The sequence below is a fragment of the Plecotus auritus genome, assembly GCF_963455305.1.
Source record: "Plecotus auritus genome assembly, chromosome: 4".
NCBI lineage: Eukaryota > Metazoa > Chordata > Mammalia > Chiroptera > Vespertilionidae > Plecotus > Plecotus auritus.
In genome coordinates, this window is record NC_137775.1 from 34779303 (window position 1) to 34803642 (window position 24340).

The window sequence follows — 24340 nt, forward strand, 5'->3', positions numbered from 1 at the left end:
ACACTTGTATGTGCAAAGGAGGGGTTGCCAGGCTGTGACAGAGCCATCTCAAAAGTGATCTGAAAGGGTCATCACAGCTTTTCACTAACAACACAAAAGAGAAGTGCTAGGTACTAAAACCTGGGAAAAACTGATTATAACTAAACCTATAGACATTTCACCATAGACTGAAGAATGGTATTTAAATATATATATATATATTTATTGATTTCAGAGAGAAAGGGAGAGGGAGAGATAGAAATATCAATGATGTGAAGGAATCATTGATTGGCTGCTTCCTGCACATCCCCTACTGGGGATCGAGCTCACAATCCAGACATGTGCCCTGACCAGGAATTAAACCGTGACCTCCTGGTTGATAGGTTGATGCTCAACCACTGAGCCACACTGGCCAGGCTGAAAAATTGTATTTTTGCTATGTGGCTGGGTCCTGAGTTGGTATTTTCTTAGCCAATTTCATTAATTTGTGTAACTAGAAGCATACGAATCTGGTCTTTAAAAAAATAAAAAAGGAATGTGTATATATTTACTGTAAATGTTTCCCTTCAAATAGATGATTTATTCCCTGGGAGTGATCCCAGATACTACATTGCTAATGGATTCTGCTTGATGTGCATTTGAAATCCGGCTTCTTTACTGGACTATTGAGTATGCTGAGTCTCTAAGCCTTTAACGAAGGATTTTATGTAGGAGGTAGATAGGTGTTTCTCAGGGATTTCAAGAATTTTTTGAGCATGAAAAACAATTTTTAAGTGCTCAGTTAATTGATACACAGGCCAGACTTTTAACTGGAGCAAGGATATAGATTAAAAAGGAGGAGAATACTGGCTATGGCATCAAATATGGGTATAAAAATGGATTTGATTGTTTTAGTTGACGGCTAAATTGCTTTGAATTACAAAATGACAGTTGTCCTCTCCGATGAAACGTAATTGTGTTGAAATCCATTGCAGGACATGGGCCTCGATGGAATGCCTGGCTCCCCTCCATCCTCCCAGCCTGACAGTGAACACATGGACAAGCCCAAGCTCAAAGCCGGAGGTTCTGTAGAGAGTCTGCGGAGTTCACTGAGTGGACAGAGCTCAATGAGTATGTCTACTTTGTAACTGTAGGTGATTTCCTTTGGAATCAAAATCAGATTTAATGGGTGTAAGGTTCAGGCAATTTAAAGGTAAAGAAGCCCTCGCTCCTACCCTTAGGGTGCTGTTAGAGAGAGAGACCTGCCAAATATCTGGACCTAGAATTGTATTTGTTTAGTTGATGTACAGCAGTGGCACAAGGAAGGGAGTGATGAATTTCAGTCAGAGAAGATAGAAAAAGCATCTCAGAGGAAAGATCTGGAGAGTGGAGGAGGATAAGTCAAATCCTCAAGGTCATGAAGATGACCAACAAAGTAAGAGATGGGGGTAGGGAGGAGAATTATAAATGTCACTGACAATAAATGTTGGTCAACCACTCTGACAGCAGTGGTGTCGTCAGAATGGTATGGGGAAAGGGACCACATTTAAATCCACCACTTTAAAAGCACTTGGCCTTGGGCAAGTTATTTGACATTTCTGAGTTTGTTTCCTCATTCGTAAGATGGGGCAAAAATGTTATGCCTGACCAATGAGTGGGCCTGAATGTTCCGGGCTTGTGATGTCACCTGCATTCCCAGATCATAAAGATAACTTGCCAGAGTCCTGCCTGTGCAATTAGGGGCTGGATTAGGGATAGCTTTCAGAAAATTCAGATCCTCCCTGGACTCATAACTGGGTCCTGCTCTGGTCCTGACATGGTTCTGGCTCATGATTTTGCCCTTCATGCCTAACCTGCAGCTTCTTCAGTGTCTTTCAGCTTTGCTCTGTGGGGCATCTGTATTTATCTTTCTTCTCCCTGTGTTCCCTGTACAGGTGGTCAGACAGTGAGTACCACCGATTCCTCCACCAGCAACAGGGAAAGTGTCAAGTCGGAAGACGGTGATGATGAGGAGCCCCCCTACCGGGGCCCCTTCTGTGGGCGCGCCAGGGTGCACACTGACTTCACACCCAGTCCCTATGACACAGACTCTCTCAAGCTCAAGGTGTGTCTCTGTCTGGCCTTAGACCTGGGCTCTTTGTTCTTTAAGAGGAGTTCAGTTCTTGTGTAGAATGCTGGGCTACTGTGGTGCATACTGGCCAATGTCTTGGCTACCTTAATAAGCTGCTTTCCTCTATAGTGAAAAACAAAACAGAACCAGCCAGCATCTGGGACAGAGGCAGGGCTTGTGTTAATCCTCTGTCCTCACCACCTCATCCTCCTGGTCCAGTCCCCCGACCTCAGCTTCCCTGTGGGATTCCTGTTGCCCTCCAGGATCCAGTTTCTGGCTCTCTCGCTAAAGAAACCTTCCTGCCTGCTCTGTATGGTCAGTGGTATTAAATGGGACAGATGGCGTTCCACAGTGTAGGAAGCAGTCACAGAGCAGGGATTGCCACTGGCATTTTGGGGGAAATTCTTTCTCTAAGCAGTAGGAGCTCTGGATGGTGGCGAGGCAGTCAGAGAGCCAGGTACCTCCCACCTAGCCGTGAGCACTGGGAGACAGACATTTCAGCCTGGGCTGTGGGAGGGCGGGGTTTCAAGACCTCCAGCCCATGTGGATTCCAGTGCAGTCAGGAGTGTTCGGTCTGGCCCTCTCCCAAACTCCCATTCATAAGGTGACTTGTAGGACCCTGATTCAGGCCTTCATAGTGTTTCCACATGTGGGTGATGAATACATCTCATCGATTCATGATTCATGCTTAGAAATGTGCCTAATGGAAAGATCTTTGTTCCCTGGGCCCCAGAAAGGAGACATCATTGATATAATCAGCAAACCACCCATGGGCACCTGGATGGGCCTGTTGAACAACAAGGTGGGCACCTTCAAGTTCATCTACGTGGATGTGCTGAACGAGGAAGAGGAGAAGCCCAAGCGCCCCACCAGGAGGAAGAGGAAAGGAAGACCACCCCAGCCCAAGTCCGTGGAGGATCTCCTCGATCGGATTAACCTGAAAGTCAGTTCCGTCCTGTTCTGGTCACATGCTGCCTCTCCTTCTAAACTAAGCAAGCAGGGAAGGGGAGGGGGTGCTCTTATGTCCTCCATAAGGGTGGCCTATTACTGTGATGAGTAGCCATTATTCTACAGAAATAGTTGTCTGTATGCTAATGCTGCACTTGACCTCTGTCGTGGGTATTAGCTAAGCTACGGGTCAAAGTTTGCTATTAGTCCCGCAAGAGCAGTTTTTAAAATGCTCTGGGCTTGACGCTACTTTCTACCAGGAAGGGCAGTAAGCACAAGCCCTTAGATCCCTGCTTACTCGGCTCCACAGAGGCCCTGAGTGTTTGCTCCTCTCACCTCTCCCACATCATTCCGGGCATCTGGGGGGGGGGGGGGGGGGGGGAGGGGCTACAGTGCTAGGTTCTGTTCCCTCCTTGCAAAACCGCCTTGTTTCTGGGGAAGTCACAGGCCTTTCTGAGTTGGATTTCAATACGTCTGTAAATGAAATGGCTTTGTCCCCTGTGCACTGTGTGGTGTTAAAGAGATCAGCTCATAGCAAGGGCATAATTGAAATGTAAGCCAGGGAACCCGTCTCTGCCTGCAGTGCAGATCTTCTTAACCCATGATCGGTGAAACGTACCTCCCCCTCCCCCGTCTACCAAGCCAGAAGACTGGGAGCTTACACGTAGTACTATTTCAATTAGTATAACAACAACGATGGAAAAAGTTTAGGGGTTTGAGGTCATGGATCATGTGGCTGAGCCTGCTGACCCACATCTGTGTTCTTTCCTCCCAGGAGCACATGCCCACCTTCCTGTTCAATGGATATGAGGATCTGGACACCTTTAAGCTCCTGGAGGAGGAGGATTTGGATGAGTTAAATATCAGGGACCCAGAACATAGAGCCGTTCTCTTGACAGCGGTGGAGCTGCTACAGGAGTATGACAGTAAGTGCCCTTCCCACCACCACCCACGCAGCAGTGTTCCTTACATCATTGCACTTAGTCACCAGAGGCCTCCCGTAAGCAGCCAGCATATTCTTAGGTCCCTGGAGTCACTCATTTGGTCCTACTCTTTCCAAAGCCAAAGGCCAGAGTCCATTTCGTATTATATCAAAAACACAAAGACATAAGTTCCCAGTGCAGACCTTCCTGTGGGAGCAAAAGAGAACCTTACTGCTCATGTCTTTTCTGGCATGATTGCAGGTACTAGTTGAGGAAAATGCTGCTCTAAGTGACTGAGAATTGAATGACAGCTTTGTTAAGAAATGCAGGTGTCACGTTGGGAACTGTTGGGAGGTATGGTTTCAGCAGGTCGGTGGGAAACCTGGGCCCCAAAGTGATTGGCAGATGGGGAGAATGTTGCCCAGCCAAGGGTTAATTACTTCTCAGAGCACACAAGGAGTTATTTTCTTCCTGAATAGGTTGGCTAATGAATAAATGAAATTCATCAGCTTCCGTGAAAGAAGCAGGAAGTGGCTGCAGTGAATACATAGAGCAGAGAATCCCATATCGCAGGGGCTCGGCCAAAAATGATAGCTCTTTTTTACAGCCCGTGAACAGAATTCAGCGGGCTGGCAGCTTTTATGAAGTCTGTTTAAATACACTGTATCCTTTGCTCCATTAAGCTAGTCTTATCTCGCTTTTTATTCTTCAATCTGACATCAAAAATATTCCTGAAATTATTCATCACAAACAGAGCATCCTTCCCAGTTACTGAATTCAAATGCATTTTCTTTCAAGTGCTTTGCTTAGGGATGTCAGTAGCTAATAGCATTTCTATTGTAAAGACACACCAAACCATGGTTAATGGTGGAAGAGAAAAACTGTACATCCCTGAAGGCATCAGGCCCCAGAGACAAGGAAGCACGTGTCTCTGCTCAGTTATACTCCTGCATAGGAGGCCCTTCCTCTACACCAACTGATACAAGGGACCACATGCCATCAAGTAGCTGTCTGAACTCTAGATATACACACTGCCTTCAGGGATAGGTTTGGAGGGAATAGTGTTTCGTAGTGAATATCACTTTAAAACCATGTCTCTTCAGTATTGGAGCTGTGTATTGGGGAGGTCTGGGGCCAGATTGTGTTAAAGAGCCTGGCCTAGTGCCTGATGTGGCCTACCAGCTATATTAAGAACAATTAAGGTTAAATCATCTAGTCTCCTGGACCACATCTGCTCTATAAAATAGCTCATTTGCTCTTCCTCCGTCGCTGAGAACAGCTGGTTTATAAACCCTGTCCATTACGTTTCCTTTGCCATTCAGAACATAGGAGGAGCAATGCTAATAAAGGAGTAGAAGGCAGGATCTGAGCTGAGTGTCTGTTGTATCTCATTGGCTCGGACACCTTGTCCTCGGAACCCCAGCCTGAGATTTGCACAGGAGGTATTTTGTAAGGGGGAATCTTTGCCCATCATGATGCTCACTCAGAGGCCCAAGGACCTCTTCACAAACCCATTTCCAAGGTATGCTATGCCTCTGTTTACAATGTCCCTAGTGCATAAAGCGGCACTTCCTTTTATTGACTCTAAGATGAAGGCTTCCAGGACTCAGGGTGCTAATTAGTGACAAGGCTCTGTGTCCAGATGATAAGTGCAGTTACATTTTGTGTTTAAGAAGTATGCTAAGTAACTGACCATTTAGAGGAACACAGTGGATATATGTCAAACTAAATTCCTAATCACTGGACAGATAGAGAGAGATATACTGAGGTCTTAGAGATCTTGCAAGTTTCTAGCTCAGCTTTTACAAGAGCAAAAAGCACATCTACCAACCTGCCTTGTTGCACCCATACCTGCTTAATGACAGCCTTCCTACAGGGTTCCATTTGGAAAAGACTCCCATTGTCCAACAGCAATTGCCTACACTGATCCCACTGTCCCAGGTCTGCCCCGTGAAAGCTCTTCTTTATGAAAATAATTTTTATAAGAATTTCAATGAGCAGTTATTTCAAATATGCAGAAAGGTACAGAGAAAAATAAAACAGATCCACACATCCACCTTCTAAGTCCAAGTAAAGTGAACATTTTTGCTTCAATTCTTTTCTTTTAAAGAAATAAATGTTACAAGCCCATTGAAAGGCCTGCTATCCAAGAATTCCCTTCCCTTCCCTTCCCTTTCTTCTTTCGGTGATAACTGCTCTCCAGGAAATGGCTCATGTCCTTGTGCACAAGAACCTTCTGATGTTTGGATACTCATCCGTGTCTTAGCATATTCGCATACTCTTCCTCCTTCTGTGTGTATGTGTCTATTTGTGTTTGTGTGCGTGAGTGTGTCGAAGTTGGGGGTGGGAAGAGTTTTAGCTCCAGCAAAGTCCCTTCAGGGGCAAGTTCAGAAATCAGCCTGACAGTGCAGTCCTCTGCTCTTGTTTGACTGTGAGAATTCTCATGGTTCTAACTCACCTTTTTCCCTCTTTGTACCTTGAAATTAATTCTAGAAACTGCAGGGAGAGGATATGGCCTTGATTCTGCTGCTCTGTGAGGGGTACTCCATTGCCTCTTTCTCTCCAATGGAGGAGGGCAAGTTGCTTGGAAACGCTGGCTTTTCCTTTTAGGGAATTTTGCTAAACTTGATAGTTAGGTTTCTGCTCAGTAGTTGAATCCTTTAGGGAGCAAGTGACAGCAGCCCCTTGACATATGCCTCGTGATGCTACAAATTGACCTGGTATTAGAGTGATAGGAGCAAGCCCTTCCATCCCCATGATAACTTCAGGTACCTGCTGTGTCTGATGAGGCTGACATCCCCAAGGATGTAGATATAGTCTGCGTCTTCATGCAGTGGCAGGGGACAAGTTTTCTGTTTTATTCCCCACTGGTCAGCACTTTGGGGTCTGTTTTAGCTGAAGCAGTAACTGTCCTTGCCAAGGACAGACTACATTGCTTCCTCTTCCTAGGTTGTAACTGATAGCTCAAAGCCCTCATTTTATAAGTATCATTTTCCTAAATAACATGCTGGGCTAGGACAGAGACCACTCCAAATCCACAGACTCTTCCACACAATGAGGACATCACTCTAGAATGTTCCACTTTTTGTGCAGGGCTGGGGCCGGGGAGGGCGCTAAGGTTTGCTCTTGTGCATCCAATTAGTTAGTTTTTCATTAATTATTTAAAAAATAGCACTCCTTAATTTGGGGATCTATTTTAAGGGCTTCCATTGCCATGATTTCTGCTATGACTGCTGTTATAAATTGCTTTCCATATGAATAATACAAACAGGAAGTGGTAAGTGGACGTAGAAGCGGCTGGCACATATGTGGGATGGCAGCCCTCTGCCTTCCCACAGTTTACTTTTTTAATGACCCAAGAAAGGGCATCAGATTTCTGGTGTGTTGCTTTCTTTCTTTCTCTGTGTCTGTGGTAGGAGGGGAGGACAAGTGACGAGAAAAGGAAAGGAAAATAAAGCCGTTCATCATGCAACTAGTTCTTTTGGTTTCCGCGTTATGTGCCCAAGCACTTACTCTGTAGAATAACAAAAGATGTTCTTGGTGTAACCTCCATCCCAGGTCAGGCCACATGTGCCCTTATTGTGCAGCGTGCAGAGTGACCACTGGCTGGTGAAGTCCACGAGACTTCCCACGGGACTCACTCTAGACAGACTTTCACTCAACAGAAGCACCTGCTTGCTGCCTTTCTTTAGAATCAGTACGTTCAACTTTCATCATCATCCACCTTCAGAGGATTTATTACTCAGGGCCCCAGTTAGAGAGCTTCCTGAACTTTCCCTGCCTTATCCTTTGGACAGAAATGCTGACCCAACACAAGGGAGAAGGTAGAAGGGAAAGAACGCCCTCTAGCGCAGTCCTCACCATAGACACAAAAGGATTTATCCCTGGTCCCTCCTGGGTGTAGGGGTTTGTGTCTCCTTCTGCCCGCCTTGCTTCATTGAGATAATGCAAGGGCCAGCACATGTCACCAAGGCCAAAGAATGCTTGTAAATTGTAACAAAATTCGATATTTCATTTGACACTTTTATAATAGCAGCTAAATTTGGAAAGCCTGGGACAAATAGCTTGAAACACAAATCTTAGAGATTTCTAAAAAGCATAGGCCCAACTGCTGCTGTGAAAGGGGCATCCTCACTCTTTACTTCTGCTCCATGGGACCGTCCCTGGGAGAACTGTGATTGCTCTTCCCTCACGGTTGGCACAGGCTCTGGGTTCCTCCTGCTCAGGACTGGCCTCAGGCCAGTCGTCATCTGGGTAACCTAAAAGGCATCGATGTACTCCAACTATCTACTCTCAATCTCCAAATTTGTCTTCATGGGATAATTTATTTGAGAAGAAAAATATTCTGATCTCGCCCATTTTTATCTCATTGACTTTAAAGTAATTAGTGTCCTTCCAAAAGTCAAAGGCTTAAAAATGTACGGTATGCATGGTGATGACTGAGGATGAAACTGGGATTTGGGTGACTGGGGAGCTCTGCTTTTCCTTCCCCTTATGGTTCCATGCTTTGTGCTCACCTTCTCCAGGTAACAGCGACCAGTCTGGATCCCAGGAGAAGCTGCTCGTTGACAGCCAGGCCCTGAGCGGGTGCTCCCCACGAGACTCGGGATGCTATGAAAGCAGTGAGAACCTAGAAAATGGTAATGTCAGCATAGACAAACAGTGGAGGCACCGTCATGTGCTTTGGCTAATGACTGTCTTTCTTCCTCTGTCTGAGCTTTGGGGACATACAGGCAATAGAAGGAGGACATTTTCCAGGATTATTGGTGCTCAATTAAGATCCTCAGGAAAAAAATGACTACAGCCGTTTTCCTATCGGTTATCCTTCTGTCCCTCCTAGGAGAGTTCAAGAAAGAGACCCTCAACTTCCCATTGTCCTGAAACTCTTAGAATCTTAGCACTCAGTGTAGATCATGGAAAGAGCCGTGAGGTTTAAAGTGAGGAGACCTGGGGTTTGAAGCCTAAATAGAACATTTATGAGCTAAAGACGTTGATTGTTCCCTCATGTCTTTGAGCCCTCTTACCTCTGAAATAGCAAGATGAGTTTCTCTTTCATAGATTGTTGTAGGGCTTAAACAAAGCAGTAATCCCATATAATAAAAGGCAGATATGCAAATGACCGAATGGTGGAATGACCTGTCACTATGATGCGCACTGACCACCAGGGGGCAGACACTCAATGCAGGAGCTGCCCCCTGGTGGTCAGTGTGCTCCCACAGGGGGAGTGCCGCTCAGCCAGAAGCTGGGCTCACAGCTGGCGAGCAGAGTGGCAGTGGTGGGAGCCTCTCCTGCCTCCGTGGCAATGCTAAGGATGTCTGACTGACCGCTTAGGCCCACTAAGCCGTCAATTGGACATCCCCCCAGGGCTCCCGGACAGCCAGAGGGTGCAGGCCAGGCTGAGGGACCCCCCCCCCCCCCAAGTGCACGAATTTTGTGCACCAGGCCTCTAGTATGTTAATAATATCCAGCATTCATTCAACACTCACTGGGAATTGGACAGTGGGCTAGGTGCTTATATATGGACTAGAGGCCCGGTGCACGAAATTCATGCACTTGGGGGGGGTGTGTCCCTCAGCCCAGCCTGCACCCTCTCCAATCTGGGACCCCTCGAGGGATGTCCGACTGCCCGTTTAGGCCCGATCCCGGTAGGATTGGGCCTAAACAGGCAGTCGGACATCCCTCTCACAATCCAGGACTGCTGGCTCCCAACTGCTTGCCTTCCTGATTGCCCCTAACTGCTTCTCCCTGCCCGCCTGATCACCTCCTAACCACTCCCCTGCCAGTCTGATTGATGCCTAACTGCTCCCCTGCCAGCCTGATTGCCCCTAACTGCCCTCCCCTGCAGGCTTGATCGCCCCCAACTGCCCTCCCTTGCAGGCCTGGTCCCTCCCAACTGCCCTCCTCTGCTGGCCATCTTGTGTCCACATGGGGGCAGCCATTTTTGACCACATGGGGGCAGCCATCTTGTGTGTTGGAGTGACAGTCAATTTGCATATTACTCTTTTATTAGATAGGATTACTAATTATCACTTAAACCCTGCAAGGCATATTTTATAGATGGAGACTTTAAAGCTCAGAGAGTTTATATAATACCTGAAGCCATTGTTCTTTTCTACTGTGGCTCATAATAGGCTCTCAGGCAATATTTTAGACCTTATTTCCCAATACCATAGCATTTTCAAGTCTGTCCTCTACTTAGTGTCATCATACATCAACCAGTGGTGTCTGGGCTTCATTGAACTATAAGCCAGAAAGGAATGTAGTTTGTATTTGTTATAATAAGTACCTTCATAAACCAGGGATGGATTAAAATAAGTGGGCCTATTTTTAAACAAAGAAAAAGACAGAACATACCATGAAGGACCTCTTTGCATATGTGTTTGCTTATTTATTCTGTGGAGCAAGAATATCTCAGTGCTTGGGACTATCATGGAGGGGCCTCTCATTTCAATATGAGGATTTTGAGGAGCCCCTCTGAGAGTATGATGCCAAGCCAGGGCATGAGGTTTGGTTCCTTCAGCACCATCATCATCCCTCACCTCAGGGTTTCTTCTTTTGTACATAGTAAGCGCTAGGAGGGGCAGCCCTCAGTGTTTTCGACTGTGCCAGCAAAGCAGGCGAGCATGTTAGCTCGGGCATCACAGTTACAGGGACTCCTTCAGTGAAAAGACGGATTCTATGGTGGTCTATCAACGATTACAGTATGAAAACATCTAATTAATATTAAAATTAAGTGAAAAGACAGACTTTATCCAAATATGCATTGCTTCATTTTTTTTCTGTGGAAGCCAAGTCTCTGACAATAAAAGGTCTACAATTACATCTTAAAATATTACATTTTGTCTTTCAAAAATCTCAGAGTTTCTGACCAGAACACAACTACCCACATCTAATAAGGTGCTTCCTTCCTTCTCCTTCAGAGAGCTTGCAGTGGCTCAGAGTTATTGTCCCCACACCGCATCGTTGGGCCAGCCCTACCCATGGGCTAGTTAATAACTGGAAGTTATCAGAAAATATGTGGTTTTACCCTTAGTTGGAGCATTGAGTCCCATGCCCACTGCAAAAGATGGGCTCTTTGAATCAGTGGCTTATGTACTTATATTATGTCCTCCATAGTTATATGTACATGGAAGACATTCAATAAACAGATATTGGGACAACAGGATCAACCATAACTTTCATTTTGGAAAGCAGCATAAAAGTATGCAACAAAGGTCTGAAATTGCCAGAAGTTTACAATTCAAACAAACTAAAAGCATTTTTCTCCCCATCTTTTTGGCTTTAACCACTTAACAGTTAAAAATATGGTACCTTCCCCACCTTTGTTTATTCAAATATTAAACCGGGCTGCACAGTTCTGGTCTAATTCTCACTGGGAAAGTATTTTCATTGAAGGGAGAAATAAATGCAAGGTGTGTTTCAAGGAACCAGTGCTTCTAGTTCAGTAATTTCTGGTTTGCCAGGGCATGTTCCCAAAGCCCTGTTTCGTTTTGCTGTTTTTTTAATATATTTTTATTGATTTCAGAAAGGGAGGGAGAGGGAGGGAGGGAGAGAAAGAAATATCAATGATGAGAGAGAATCATTGATTGGCTGCCTCCTGCACACCCCACACTGGGGATGGAGCCTGCAACCTGGGCATGTGCCCTGACCAGGAATCCAACCGGAACCTCCTGGTTCATAGGCTGATGCTCAACCACTGAACCACACAAGCTGGCTTCATTGTTATTTTACTTATTATTATATTCATCTCTATTGGAACATACATGAATTCCTAGCACTCAGTTGGTTGACTAGATTGGTAAGAATTTTACAGATGTCATTGGCAGACTTTTTAATGCTCAAGAGGATCCAGGTGTGCCTGTGGAAGAACTAGATTAAGGATGGCTCACTTCAGGTGAACTAAGGGACCTTTCCATTATAAGCAGAATGTGAACATGGAATGTGTACATGTAATTTATATTGAGGGTATGGGGAGCGGGGGACACCGTATTTCTAAAAGTTATACTTAAGTGGTTTTATGAACTTTTAAACTTCAGATTTAATGTATATGCTTTATGAAGAATTTCCCCTTTCTATTTTATCCGTGATGGTTTTTCTATTACTGAGAAATGGGACCATGGTCAGTATATTTAGTAGTAACACTGGGCTAATGATCTCCATGTAACAACAAGATAATAACCTAGCAGTACCTAATAATGTTAGCCTAGCATGTTGCTAACATACAGGTGGCGAGGTCTGAGGGCTCACATTATTATGCACACAGGAAGACAAATGTCATTTGACTGGGTCTCTGCTTTGCCAAAAGCAAAATACTAGGATCTTTTGGCTCATGTTTTATCACCAGCGATATTCCCCTCAGCCCAGGATTAAGGCACACAACCAGCATGGTATTAACCAAAAATGTGACAAAGAGCAGTGAGAGAGAGAGAGAGATGGATAGATATTGATGAAAGCTAAGCATTTAGCACAGTGCCTGACCCATAGCTAGTAAATTCACAGTGAGGCTTAGTGGTTAATATCAGTCAACAATTGCCAAATAAGTAGATTATGTCAGGTTGATAGTCAGTTAATAATCTGACAGTTTGTTTTAATCAGGGCTGTCGTTTCACTGTCAATATTTTATAGATTGTCTCAGGCAAAATACTCTCTTAGGCTTGTTCACTTATTTGTACCATGGTTGGTTGATTGCTTCTAGGACTCATTTATTTTAGACTCAACCACAAAGAGGGGAGGGCGTGGAGGAAAGTGTAATTTGAGAAGTCCATAGTGAACCTTAGGGGGTGGCACCATTTATGTACCTTTCCCATAATGCCGCCCCTCTGCCACCGTGACCTTAGGGAATGATACTCACTAGACAGAAGTCCTGGCCGTGTGGTTTTTTATTTTTTTAATAATCTTGTTTTGTTTTTAATATATTTTATTGATTTTTTACAGAGAGGAAGGGAGAGGGATAGAGAGCTAGAAACATCGGTGAGAGAGAAACATCAATCAGCTGCCTCTTGCACACCTCCTACTGGGGATGTGCCCGCAACCAAGGTACATACCCTTGACCGGAATCGAACCTGGGACTTTTCAGTCTTCAGGCCGACGCTCTATCCACTGAGCCAAACCAGTTAGGGCAGTGGTCGGCAAACTCATTAGTCAACAGAGCCAAATATCAACAGTACAACGACTGAAATTTCTTTTGAGAGCCAAATTTTTTAAACTTAAACTTCTTCTAACACTACTTCTTCAAAATATACTCACCCAGGCCGTGGTATTTTGTGGAAGAGCCACACACAAGGGGCCAAAGAGCTGCATGTGGCTCGCGAGCCGCAGTTTGCCGACCACTGAGTTAGGGCATCCGTGTGCTTTCTAAGTGGGTTGTGGATGGTCAGCCTCTTCCACACTGATTGCAGTTAGGAACAGACTTATTGTGTTACCTGACACAGCACATTTCCTTCCCGCATAACTCCATTAATTTCGATCTCCGTGAGTCCTTTCAGAAGACTAAGAATTTTTCTAAACGTAAAAACGAGACCGGAGTGACCCTTTTGCCACTCAACATCACGAATGGTGCATGTCTGCCCTGAGTGTATGGAATTCCAACATGGGATGTAGGAGTTGGAGATTTCAATTATGTTAGCACACCTGTATATATCTGCTTGATTCACCTTTTAAGATGGGATTGTAACCCACTTCTTTGTCTCGCAGGCAAGTCTCGGAAATCTGGCCTTCTCTCTGCCAAGTCATCAGCCGAGTCCAGCTTGAAGTCCTTCAGCAGGAATCAGCTGGGCACCTTCCCAACGCTGCCGTTACCCAAGTCGGTGGATGCACTGAAGCAGGGGATGGAGAGTAGGCTGGGCAGCGGCCTGACTCCTCACACTTTCACGCTCTGTGATCCGCCCTGTGTGACTGGCTTGAATAAAAACCGGAGAAGCCTCCCCGTGTCCATCTGCCGGAGCTGTGAGACCCTGGAGGGCCCGCAGCCTGTGAAGACCTGGCCCCGATCCCAGTCCCTGGATGACCTCCAAGGAGAGCCTGATGCTGAAAAAGATGTGCCTGGTGCGGTGACAGAACCCTGCCCTCAGATTGTACCGGAAGTGCCACAAAAGACAGCCTCCTCCATCACCAAGGCTCACAGCCCCCAGGGAGATTCTGCTGTTGACAATGCATTGCTACTGACCCAAAGCAAGAGATTTTCTGACCCTCAGAAAACGACTACTAAGAAACTGGGTGGCTCGATTGCAGCCGCCTCCAGTGGCATGTCACCTCCTCCGTGTTTGCCCCAAAACTATGATGCTCAGCCTCCCAGACACAGTTTGACAAGGACTCCTCTTGAGGGTCACAGAAAAGGACTTGATCTTGAAGGAACCTATCAGCCCCCGAACACCAAAGAAGGTGAGCAGAGGGGCCCTGAGGCTGTAACACCAGGCAGACATCCTACACAGCCTCCACCTGTTCCAGCCAAGAAGAGCAAAGAGCGCCTGGCCAACGGCCTCCACCCCTGCCCTCCAGGTCCCAACGCACCGAGCCTGCCCCTGAAGAAGGGTGGCTCCAGCGGCCCCAGCGACTGTCCCTCTCCTCAGGCTTCCGAGCCGCCCTCCAGGCAGGAGCCGGGCAGCCCACCAAGCTCACGGCCACCGCCCTGGCTCTCCGAGCTGCGGGAGAGTGCGAGCCTCCAGGAGCACGGCGTGAGGCTGGGCCCGGCTGTGACCAGGAAGATCTCCTGCGCGCGGGGAGTCGACTTGGAAATGCTCACTGAAGACAAGTTACGAGCTGAAGGCATCGATCTCACTGAGGAGCCATATTCTGATAAGGTATCCAAGGCCCTGGCCCCACTTCACAGGCCTCTGCTTTTATAGTCAGGCAGTCAGGCGAGAGGAACACCAGCTGACCCAGGAGGCCAGCCCGGAGGCAGGGGCCATTCTGACAGAGCACGGGGTGGCCGACAGCAGGGGCCTCTGCAGCTTGGTGGTGGCATGATGGGGGCAGAGTGTCCAGATTAAATGCAAATACAGCCTTGGATGTGCTTTTCCTTTCTCTTTTTTCTTTTGCCTGTTCATTTTTAATTTTTGGCAGCTGTACATTGCAGGGAGAACTGTCAATCAGTCCTAGAACTGCTTCCTGAAAGGCTTGGTTTAGAGGACAGGACACACCTGAGTTCCAGTTTTCCTGTCTTAACTCAACATGTATGTTTTTAGACATTAAAAATTCCTCATTTCATTTTCCTATTTGCAAATTGGAATTGATAATAACCTACATAACTACCTCTTAGAGGTGTTATTAGGAACAAATAAGATAAATGTGAACATACTTTGAAAATTATTGAACCCTATTCAGATGTAATAATTGTATTGCACATCCTCTTGTATGGATAACGTGGGGAAAAGATGATGTGAAATTGCATTGTACCAAGAACATTGAACTCTGTAATGAAAACTCATTTCTCATTTGAAACAAATAAAGAGTGGTCTACCAATACCACGATGACTTTGAAGACAAATGAGAATAGATGTAGCCATACGTTGCTCAGGGAAATGCAAGCTCTGTTATAATATAATGCGGTCATGGCATCCTTGTTATAAAATTGTTGTGACCACGAATGCCTTACGTAACTTCCTCCTTCTCCGTAATGTCTAGTGAATAACCCCCTTTGGGACGACGCTGTAACCCACTGGGCTCCCTGGCCAGGCCTGCGGTGTAAGTCTTAACAGACGGGGCGCAGCAGGAGGCTACGGCAGAGCAGAAGGCTGCCCTCCTCCCTGCAGTTCAGGAGACGGTTTTCAACAATATTTTGCAAAATGGTCAGGTAGAGTGAGGTGAGGGCATTGGCCCCCCCAAGTGTAGGATGGTTGTGTTCTACTTTAATTATGTTTCAAAACATTTCCTAGAGTTCTTTACTACCTGAAAGATGAAGGTGTGAAAGTATTCCCTCTAAAACATTCTGGCTGCAGAGAAAACGTATTCACTTCAAATGAAAACTTCTGGTGCTGTTTCCCAGTCGTAGCTAGATGTCTTAACCTACCTTATGCTTGCTGTCCTTGGAGAAAGCAAGATCCCCGTGACCACGCCTGACACCACATTTCTGTTCCCCTCGCAGCACGGCCGCTGCGGGATCCCCGAGGCCCTGGTACAGAGATACGCAGAGGACCTGGATCAGCCCGAGAGGGACGTCGCCGCCAACATGGACCAGATCCGGGTGAAGCTGCTTCGCAAGCAGCACCGCATGGCGGTGAGCAGCTGCAGTGTGCTCTGCGGGGCCCCCTCACCCCGCTTTTGGAGTCCATTTAGTTATAGAGCTTAATGATGACACAAAATAACTTTTGTTAAGAGAACGAGACTCATGCCCTGACAACTGAAAACAGTCAGGTTTCAAAACTGCATTGAAGTTCTTTTGTGTCGTCAGTACTGCAAGGTGTTCTAGTAGGGGAATGTGCTGTAGTTTAGCCAGTCTGTATGGGAGAAACATTTAGGTTTTCTCCAATTTTTTTCCCCCAGTAATGTAGTGAAAACCATTCTTTGTAGACATCTGAGGATAATATCTGAGGATACATTACTTGAAAGGGTTTGCTTCCCGGAGACTGCACACAATCTCAGGGTGTGCACATGGGATAGTCAGTTACCTTTTGAAAGGTCTGGCCCTTGGTCTTCCCCCAAGTCCATTTCCCCGTCCTAGCCAATACTCGTTCTTATTGTATCTTAGATTCTTTATAACGATATTGATAAATGTTTAATCTCTAGCTGTTCATGTAGGTTCAAATACAGTGCAACTTCTACTTGATAAGTGTGCAACCATGAGTATTTTACTTGTCACCCTACTGCAAGGACGGCCCACCTCTTCAGTCACCGTGGGGATCTCTCCTCGAAGAGCAGGTCACCACAAGACACAATAGCCAGAAATACAAATGCTCAGAGTGTGGAGAGTTTTGGGATTAGATCTAATTCCATGTACCTTCTAGAGCAGTGGTTCTCAACCTTTCTAATGCCGCGACCCTTTAACACAGTTCCTCATGTTGTGGTGACCCCCAACCAGAAAATGATTTTCGTTGCTACTTCATAACTGTAATTTTGCTACTGTTAATGAATCGTAATGTAAATATCTGTGTTTTCCGATGGTCTTAGGCGACGCTGCTAATGGTTCTCAACCTGTGGGTCGTGACCCACACACAGGTTGAGAACCGCTGCTGTAGAGCCTAAGACCATCGGAAAACAGTAGCAAAATTACAGTTATGAAGTAGCAATGAAAATAATTTTATGGTTGGGGGTCACCACAACATGAGGAACTGTATTAAAGGGTCGCGGCATTAGAAAGGTTGAGAACCACTGCTCTAGATCCTCAAATACTTCCTTGAAAATTTGTCTCCCCTCTGAAAAATCTAGAAAAGATTCTTTATGCTACTTGGGTTTTGACATAGAGCATCATCACTTGCTGGTAGTACAGCAGTGTAAGAGGTTAGCAGTGTTCCTCTTAGGCATATAAGAAGTAGCCTTCCAATGGCCCCTGTAGAGTCTTTCTAAAAACTGTTTTCTTCCTTTATCCAGATCCCAAGCGGCGGACTCACAGAGATCTGCAGAAAGCCCCTCTCCCCCGGATGTGTTGCGTCCGTGTCGGATTGGCTGATTTCCATCGGTCTGCCCATGTACACCAGCGCCCTTGCGGAAGCGGGGTTCAGCACACTGGGCCATGTGCCTTCTCTGTCCCACACTTGCCTGCAGGAGGCCGGCATCACAGAGGAGAGACACATAAGCAAGCTCGTGTCTGCGGCCAGACTCTTCAAGATGCCACCCGGCCCCGAGGCCATGTAGCCAGGCCCGCGATGGAGCGCCTGGACAGGAGCCACCCTCTCACTGTGCTTATGATGCTGATGCAATTTCTCCTTCCCTGGACGTGCAGACCAGATCCAGAAGAAAGGCCCAGTGTGTGGCCCGACGGAGCTTGAAACCTTGGCACAGGACCGATGACCCTCTCTTCTCCAGAAAAGCCCCTTGGAGGAAACTGGGGTGGTTCTCTTTGACCCCCCTCCCCACTCCCCAAAGAAAAGAGGAGCACTTATTTTTATTTTCAGAACATGATAGAACCAAGATGCCAACTTGCCACAAATCCTGTGCCTCCGGTCTGTCTGGGTGCACTGGGAGAGAGGGCTGGGGGCAGAGGGAGGGGCAGCCGGTTCTGTTTCTCATGGTGCCGTTGACCTTCTGTCTGTCACCCTGCAGGACCCCCGAGGGCCAGACAGGCTTAGCTAGGCCAAAGTAACAGACTCGGGAGTGATTGTACATCGTTTAACATGCTCATTGGTTCAAAAGTAAGAAAATCTGTCTGCACTAGAGGAAAAAATGTCCTATTCTCCTTTAGATAAACGAGACATTTTAATAATTGCTTTCTAGCAATCAGCTTTTATTTGCCTTAATGTAAGCTTTCAAGCAGTTATCTAACTAGTGTTCACTACCCTGTAACCATAGTTCCAAGTCTTCAGCTTAGACTGCCATCTAACCTATCTGGGATGTTCCCAGCAAAAATGGGCTTTTCTAATGATCTCCTTTTCCATGGCTTATTTTGTAGGAGTGTTTATCTGGCACAAATTTCACATTGGCTTTCAGTTTTTAAACAAGCTACAAATCTAGTAAAAAACTATCTGGAATTCACAAAGATATCATGTGTGTATATGTGAGTGTGTGTGGGGGGTGTGCTTCTATAACCACCTTTCATTTTAATCAGTGTAGGATGGTTACCCTGTTGGTCACTGTGCTGCGGTATTGGCTTGGACTCCAGAACAGGTCCATCCCAAAACTCCGTCATCAGATAAGGCTGGTTTCAGAGAGATGTTTTGAAAAAGGGAAGCGGTCTATGAGATGTTTTTAAAGCTTTCCCCGCCCCCCCATTTTACAATTAAAATATTGTTTTTCTTCTTCTTTAGATAATTCTTTTAATTCAAATAAAGGTTCATTTTGGAGCCAGACATACCACATTGGCCAAATATTAAGTATTTGCATGTTTTCGGTTGTTTCCAACTGATAATCAGCACATTCTATCCTCTCTTAGTCTTTGTGCCTGATTTTCCAGCAAGCAGAAATTTAGGCACGAATAAGGTTTCCATTTTTACAAGATGACTGCTCTACATTCTTATCATGAGCACTGTGCTATTAAGCATTGAATGTGATTATTTACAATACAAATTCAACACAAAACTCTGACCAGAAGTTCTGTAATATTTCATCTGCTCACTAAGATAAACGATTTCCTTCAGGAGGGAAAACAGTGATTTCCTTCATCACAAAGCCATCTTTAGTGTTTGCTTTATATACTTAAATCATGTATCGGAGGAAAGAACGTTGTTCTCAGGTGATGTATGTGTTCATGCTTCGTTATGCGTTTTTAAAAATAATACACATGCTTCAATGATACCTTCTGTAGGATGCTATGTGAAGAAGTTGTGGAAATCTAGAATAAGAAAGTGAAAGCTGTCAAATTTCTGTGGCACTCTTAAAACAGCCCATTCCTGTCACCGTGGGATGTGACATGCCAGTTAGCAGCCCATCTGGGAAGTAAGGCGGCTGCAGTTCTCCTGTGACCATGTGGCGGAACCGTATTTCCAGTGGCGCAGTGGAGGCGGGGCTAAGACGGGCTCCTCACCTGTGTTTGCAGTAAGCTCAGCATGACATGTGAGGGGCCCTGCTCATATTTAAAGCTGAGCAAAATGACCACCCATAAATCAGGTAACAGGTAACAGGGGAAGGAGAAATCTTGTGTGAATTCCCACATTTTAATTCATTTTCACTGTAACATTTTCATTTAAGTAAAAATGGCACCAGAAAAGGGAATTTTCTGAGCTTGAGCTTTTGAGAATGCCAAACCGTATTTTTGTCACTCTTCTTGGAATTCATTGCCTTTGCATACAAACCTCAAATTCAGGGACCACGAGTGATTGTCGGTGGGGAGGTCTTCCTAATCTTAAAGTTCTGAGGTGGTTTTTACTTGATTGTGCTTTTTAAAATCCTTTGTTTTTTATCGTTAGTATTTGTTGGGTCTTCTTTTGCTTTAAACTCTTAACTTGATCCTAGAAAAAAAAAGAAAAAAAAAGCCTCAGTGTTTGTGTGTGACATTTGACTGAGGTGGTTTGGGGCCGCCTGCAGGTGTTGGAAGACAGGCGGTAGGTGTCAGCAATATCCAGGTTTAACCAGTTGCACTTGGTACAGGCGGTTGAGGAATCGGTGGAAACTGTTGTCTTGGGAAAGCACAAAAGAAACCTGGAAAGGCAGTTAGCTCAGGTAGCTACACATCCATTGTGTACATTTTTACTTGGAAGCTGTCTAGGAGGAGATGCAGCCAGCCCCAGCCACTACTGACATTCCCACATAACCAAGTAGGAGAGAGATTTTTATGGCCTGCCTTCTTAGCCAGAGGCCCTTTCCTCCCACCTGAAGTGGGGGCGGGTGACATTGGAAATCACTGGTGTATTGGTAATCCATTCCTGACATAGCAAAGTGTGCTTTCATACCAGCAGCAAAGGGCGGCAGTTCACCAAGTCACTGCTGTTTGTGGGTACTGTATTCTTTACAGAAAAACAAACCTGATCATCTGAGTCCACGTTACCTTGATTTTTAAATTGATAGAGAAAACAAGAAGCTGTCAAGCAAGTTATATAACAACTAACAACATTGCACTTTCTGTATATGAAATCAGTATTTAAATAACTTATTTTTCTCCATTGCTGTTTTTAAACATTGTAAGTAGCTGTAATATACCAGTACCAGTATGTTCTCGCGATTGCTTCAGCCCAAGAAAGCTGTGTATTGTTTTAAAAATTGTAAAAATTATTGTGACGATTCATTTAGCAAAGAGAAAGGACGGAAGGGTTTCCCTATGTATCAAAACTTGTCTATAATTGTCATCTATGTACCTAGAAAAAAAAAAGTAAATAAATTTCTTCAGTTGAATATGCCTCTTTTGTTGTTCCTTGGGTATTTCAAATATGAATGGAAGAGAAGTGAAAAGGAATTCATAAAGTGTGATTTAAGGTAGAAGATATATTATAAAAATAGTAGTAACTGTATATAATTACTCTTGCCATACACTCCTCACTGTCTGACACACCAATTCTCTTTGCCAATGTATTGCAATATTTTTTTTTCAAATGTTGCCAAGTCAAATCATATAATCACAGCATCTTAAACCATGAAGAGATTGGTGGAAGGCATTCATTGATGGGAAGTCTAAGCCCATCAATTTCAGATGAAGAGTTCTGAGGCCACATAGGTGGTTGACTTGTCCAGTATCACACAGTTAGCAAAACCCAAGCTTCCTATTGAAAAAAAAAAATCTACATTGGGATAGTCTAGAAATTAACTACACAAAAATCCTTTTCAACATGGATGTACCACAATTGACATAAAAATATTTTGTATGAGGAGGGAGTGTGTTTAGTAGAAAACTTTGACTAGGTAATGCATGCAGTTGAGAGAAAACAAAACAAAAATCACCCGTTCCTTTTCCCAGCCCACCTATTTCTCTCACAACAGGTAAGTTATAAACAGTGTTCACTTATCTTTTCAGAAATGCTCTATGTACTTGCAAATATAACTTCATATGTATTTTTCTATATAGGAATGATGGCTTGTTCTTCACCCTGCTTTTAAATTCGGTCTATCTTGGATGTCTTACATGTCAATACCCCTGATTCTCTTAATGGCTGCATAATATTCCATATGCAGATAATTTATTTAACCAGTACTCTGACAAGTTTTTGCTGTTATAAAAAAGCTGTTAGGAATATCCTTATACTTAGCATCTGGAATGGCTGTGTTAAAATTATGTGTATCTTAAATTTTGATAGAATAATTTAAATCCATTGGTTGGTTTCATTAAAGGAAGTTTTACCATGACAGTATAGGTTTATTTATAAACTAGAGACCTGGTGCATGACATTTGTGCACTGGGGCCGGGGGAGGGGAGGGTCCCTCTGCCCGGCTTGCACCCTCTCACAGTCTGGGACCCCTTGGGAGATGTCCACCTGCCGGCTTAGACCCGCCTAAGCCAGCAGTCGGACATCCCCTGAGGGGTCCTTAGCACTGCCGTGGAGGTGGGAGAGGCTCCCTCCCCTGGCGCAGCGCTCACCAGCTGTGAGCCCGGCTTCGGGCTGAGCGACGCTCCCCCTATGGGAGCGCACTGACCACCAGGGGGCAGGTCCTGCATTGAGTGTCTGCCCCCTGGTGGTTTTTGCATGTCATAGTGACCGGTCGTTCCACCATTTGGTCGATTTGCATATTAGCCTTTTATTATATAGGATCATTGTCTTCCTCCCTACTCCCCCAGTCTGTTTTGTAAATAGGGATATTTCATGTACTCTTAAAGTGGGCGTGCACCTGAAATGCTGCATTGTCTTAAAGAACTAACCATACACATCAGATCTGATTGCTCTCAAGATGACTCCTAAGAGCAATAGCTCAACTCAAAGAAATTACCTTTTTCTTATGATTCCTTAAGAAGGTTTGACTGGATTCTTGAGTTTATTGTAACTAGACATTCATTTGAAAGCCTTGGAATAATGACTTTCCTTAGTCTTAGACCCACTCAGAGCAAACACAGTGTTTCCTGAGAGAGACAGAGACAAAGGAGAGGTGGGATGCTCACTCAGGCATAGGTCTGGACACCTCATCAGGGGACGATGGGCAGCACTGTTTGGAAGCATTCCCATTTCTCATGCAGCACCTCTCCAGCACTGCCCGAGAAGAACACAGGAAAGGGAATTGGCTGTCACCTGTGGTACACTTCAGTAAAAAACCTGAGAAGTCCTCTCAAACCCTGTTTGAGTCCAATATGGAAGGAAGGCCACCAGGACACGTGTGTGTGAGCCAGTGAAGTGAAGACTAACCTGACTAGAGTTTATCGCCATCCCATTCATCCTTAACACCTGGATAATGAATGTGGTCAGAGACATAGGACAGAGGTATACTATACCAAGGGCCATGGGGCCCTAGCCAGTTTAGCTCAGTGGATAGAGCATCAGCCTGGAGACTGAAGGGGTCCTGGGTTCGATTCCAGACAAGGACACATGCCTGTGTTGTGGGCTTGACCCCCAGTAGAGGGGGGAGGGGGGTGTTGCAGGAGGCAGCCAATCAATGATTCTCATTGTTGATGTTTCTATCTCTCCCTCTCCCTCTCTGAAATCAATAAAATTATATTAAACACACACACACACACACAAAGGGCCATGGAACCAGAGGGGAAGCTGACTGAAGGAGAAAATGCCAGAGGTGGTAGTTACGTGGATTGTAACGGTGTGCCTGTGTGCTAAGAGCATTAGATTCTAAAAAACACCAAGTCTTAAGAAGCATGAGAAACTATCTCTTGCATCCCCTAACTCCTGATCCACTTGGCCCTATCTCGAGTGGCTTTGTCTGCCCCCAGTAAATAGAAGCATTAGAACCATCACTGGGCCTCCCTCTGGGTCTCCTTTCAGCCCACCTGCACATTCCCTGCACCCACACCTGGTCCTTCCTCCTTCCTTCAGCCATGGCAAAAGAGGTGTCCCTCCATCTGTCTAATCCAGTGGTTGGCAAACTCATTAGTCAACAGAGCCAAATATCAACAGTACCACGATTGAAATTTCTTTTGAGAGCCAAATTTTTTAAACTTAAACTTCTTCTAACGCCACTTCTTCAAAATAGACTCACCCAGGCCGTGGTATTTTGTGGAAGAGCCACACTCAAGGGGCCAAAGAGCCGCATGTGGCTTGCGAGCCACAGTTTGCCAACCACGGGTCTAATCCTTCTACTTGTGTTTAGGATCCTGTTCTGGGACATCCTCACCCCCACCCACTCACCCAGTATGTATTTTCTCACTTCTCTGCAGCTTCCCCTTGAACATGGGTTTGCAATGGCTCTTGCTGCCCTTTCCTGGAGGAGGGGTGCTCACTCCCAAATCCCCCCCTCTTTTGGGGGATAATCATACTGTTTCCTTTGGGACAGTGGTCGGCAAACTGCGGCTTGCGAGCCACATGCAGCTCTTTGGCCCCTTGAGTGTGGTTCTTCCACAAAATACCACGGCCTGGGCGAGTCTATTTTGAAGAAGTGGCGTTAGAAGAAGTTTAAGTTTAAAAAATTTGGCTCTCAAAAGAAATTTCAATCGTGGTACTGTTGATATTTGGCTCTGTTGACTAATGAGTTTGCTGACCACTGCTTTGGGAGAATCACCCTCCCCTGCATTTCAAGGAATCCTGGTGCAACCTTCAGTCATGGTGTCCCGCAGCCCTCTCTGAACAGAGTACAACTTATGTAGGGCCGTTCGGGTTCCCTTTCCCCAGAATTGAGCTCTGAGCTGAAAGTCAGGCACATCAGATGGAGCTGAGCCATGTTGATGGTGGCGACACCCAAGTCCACAATGTTCAGCAACCGAGGTGCCTTATGCCTTCCTGTCCTTGCC

The 24340-nt window shown here is 45.5% G+C and overlaps 1 protein-coding gene across 3 annotated transcripts in view; it reads left to right on the forward strand.

The window, feature by feature from the left end:
* The window catches only part of SASH1 (SAM and SH3 domain containing 1), a 182863-nt gene extending 162883 nt beyond the window's left edge, over positions 1-19980 (forward strand). For all 3 annotated transcript variants that reach the window (XM_080666223.1, XM_080666224.1, XM_080666225.1), the window contains 8 exons: positions 954-1089; positions 1893-2062; positions 2802-3011; positions 3792-3942; positions 8466-8579; positions 13633-14738; positions 16022-16153; positions 17464-19980. In XM_080666223.1, coding sequence (XP_080522349.1) covers positions 954-1089; positions 1893-2062; positions 2802-3011; positions 3792-3942; positions 8466-8579; positions 13633-14738; positions 16022-16153; positions 17464-17727 — 2283 coding nt within the window. In that variant the 3' untranslated portion in view covers positions 17728-19980. The remainder of the gene's footprint in view (positions 1-953; positions 1090-1892; positions 2063-2801; positions 3012-3791; positions 3943-8465; positions 8580-13632; positions 14739-16021; positions 16154-17463) is intronic.
* Positions 19981-24340: the final 4360 nt, after the last annotated feature.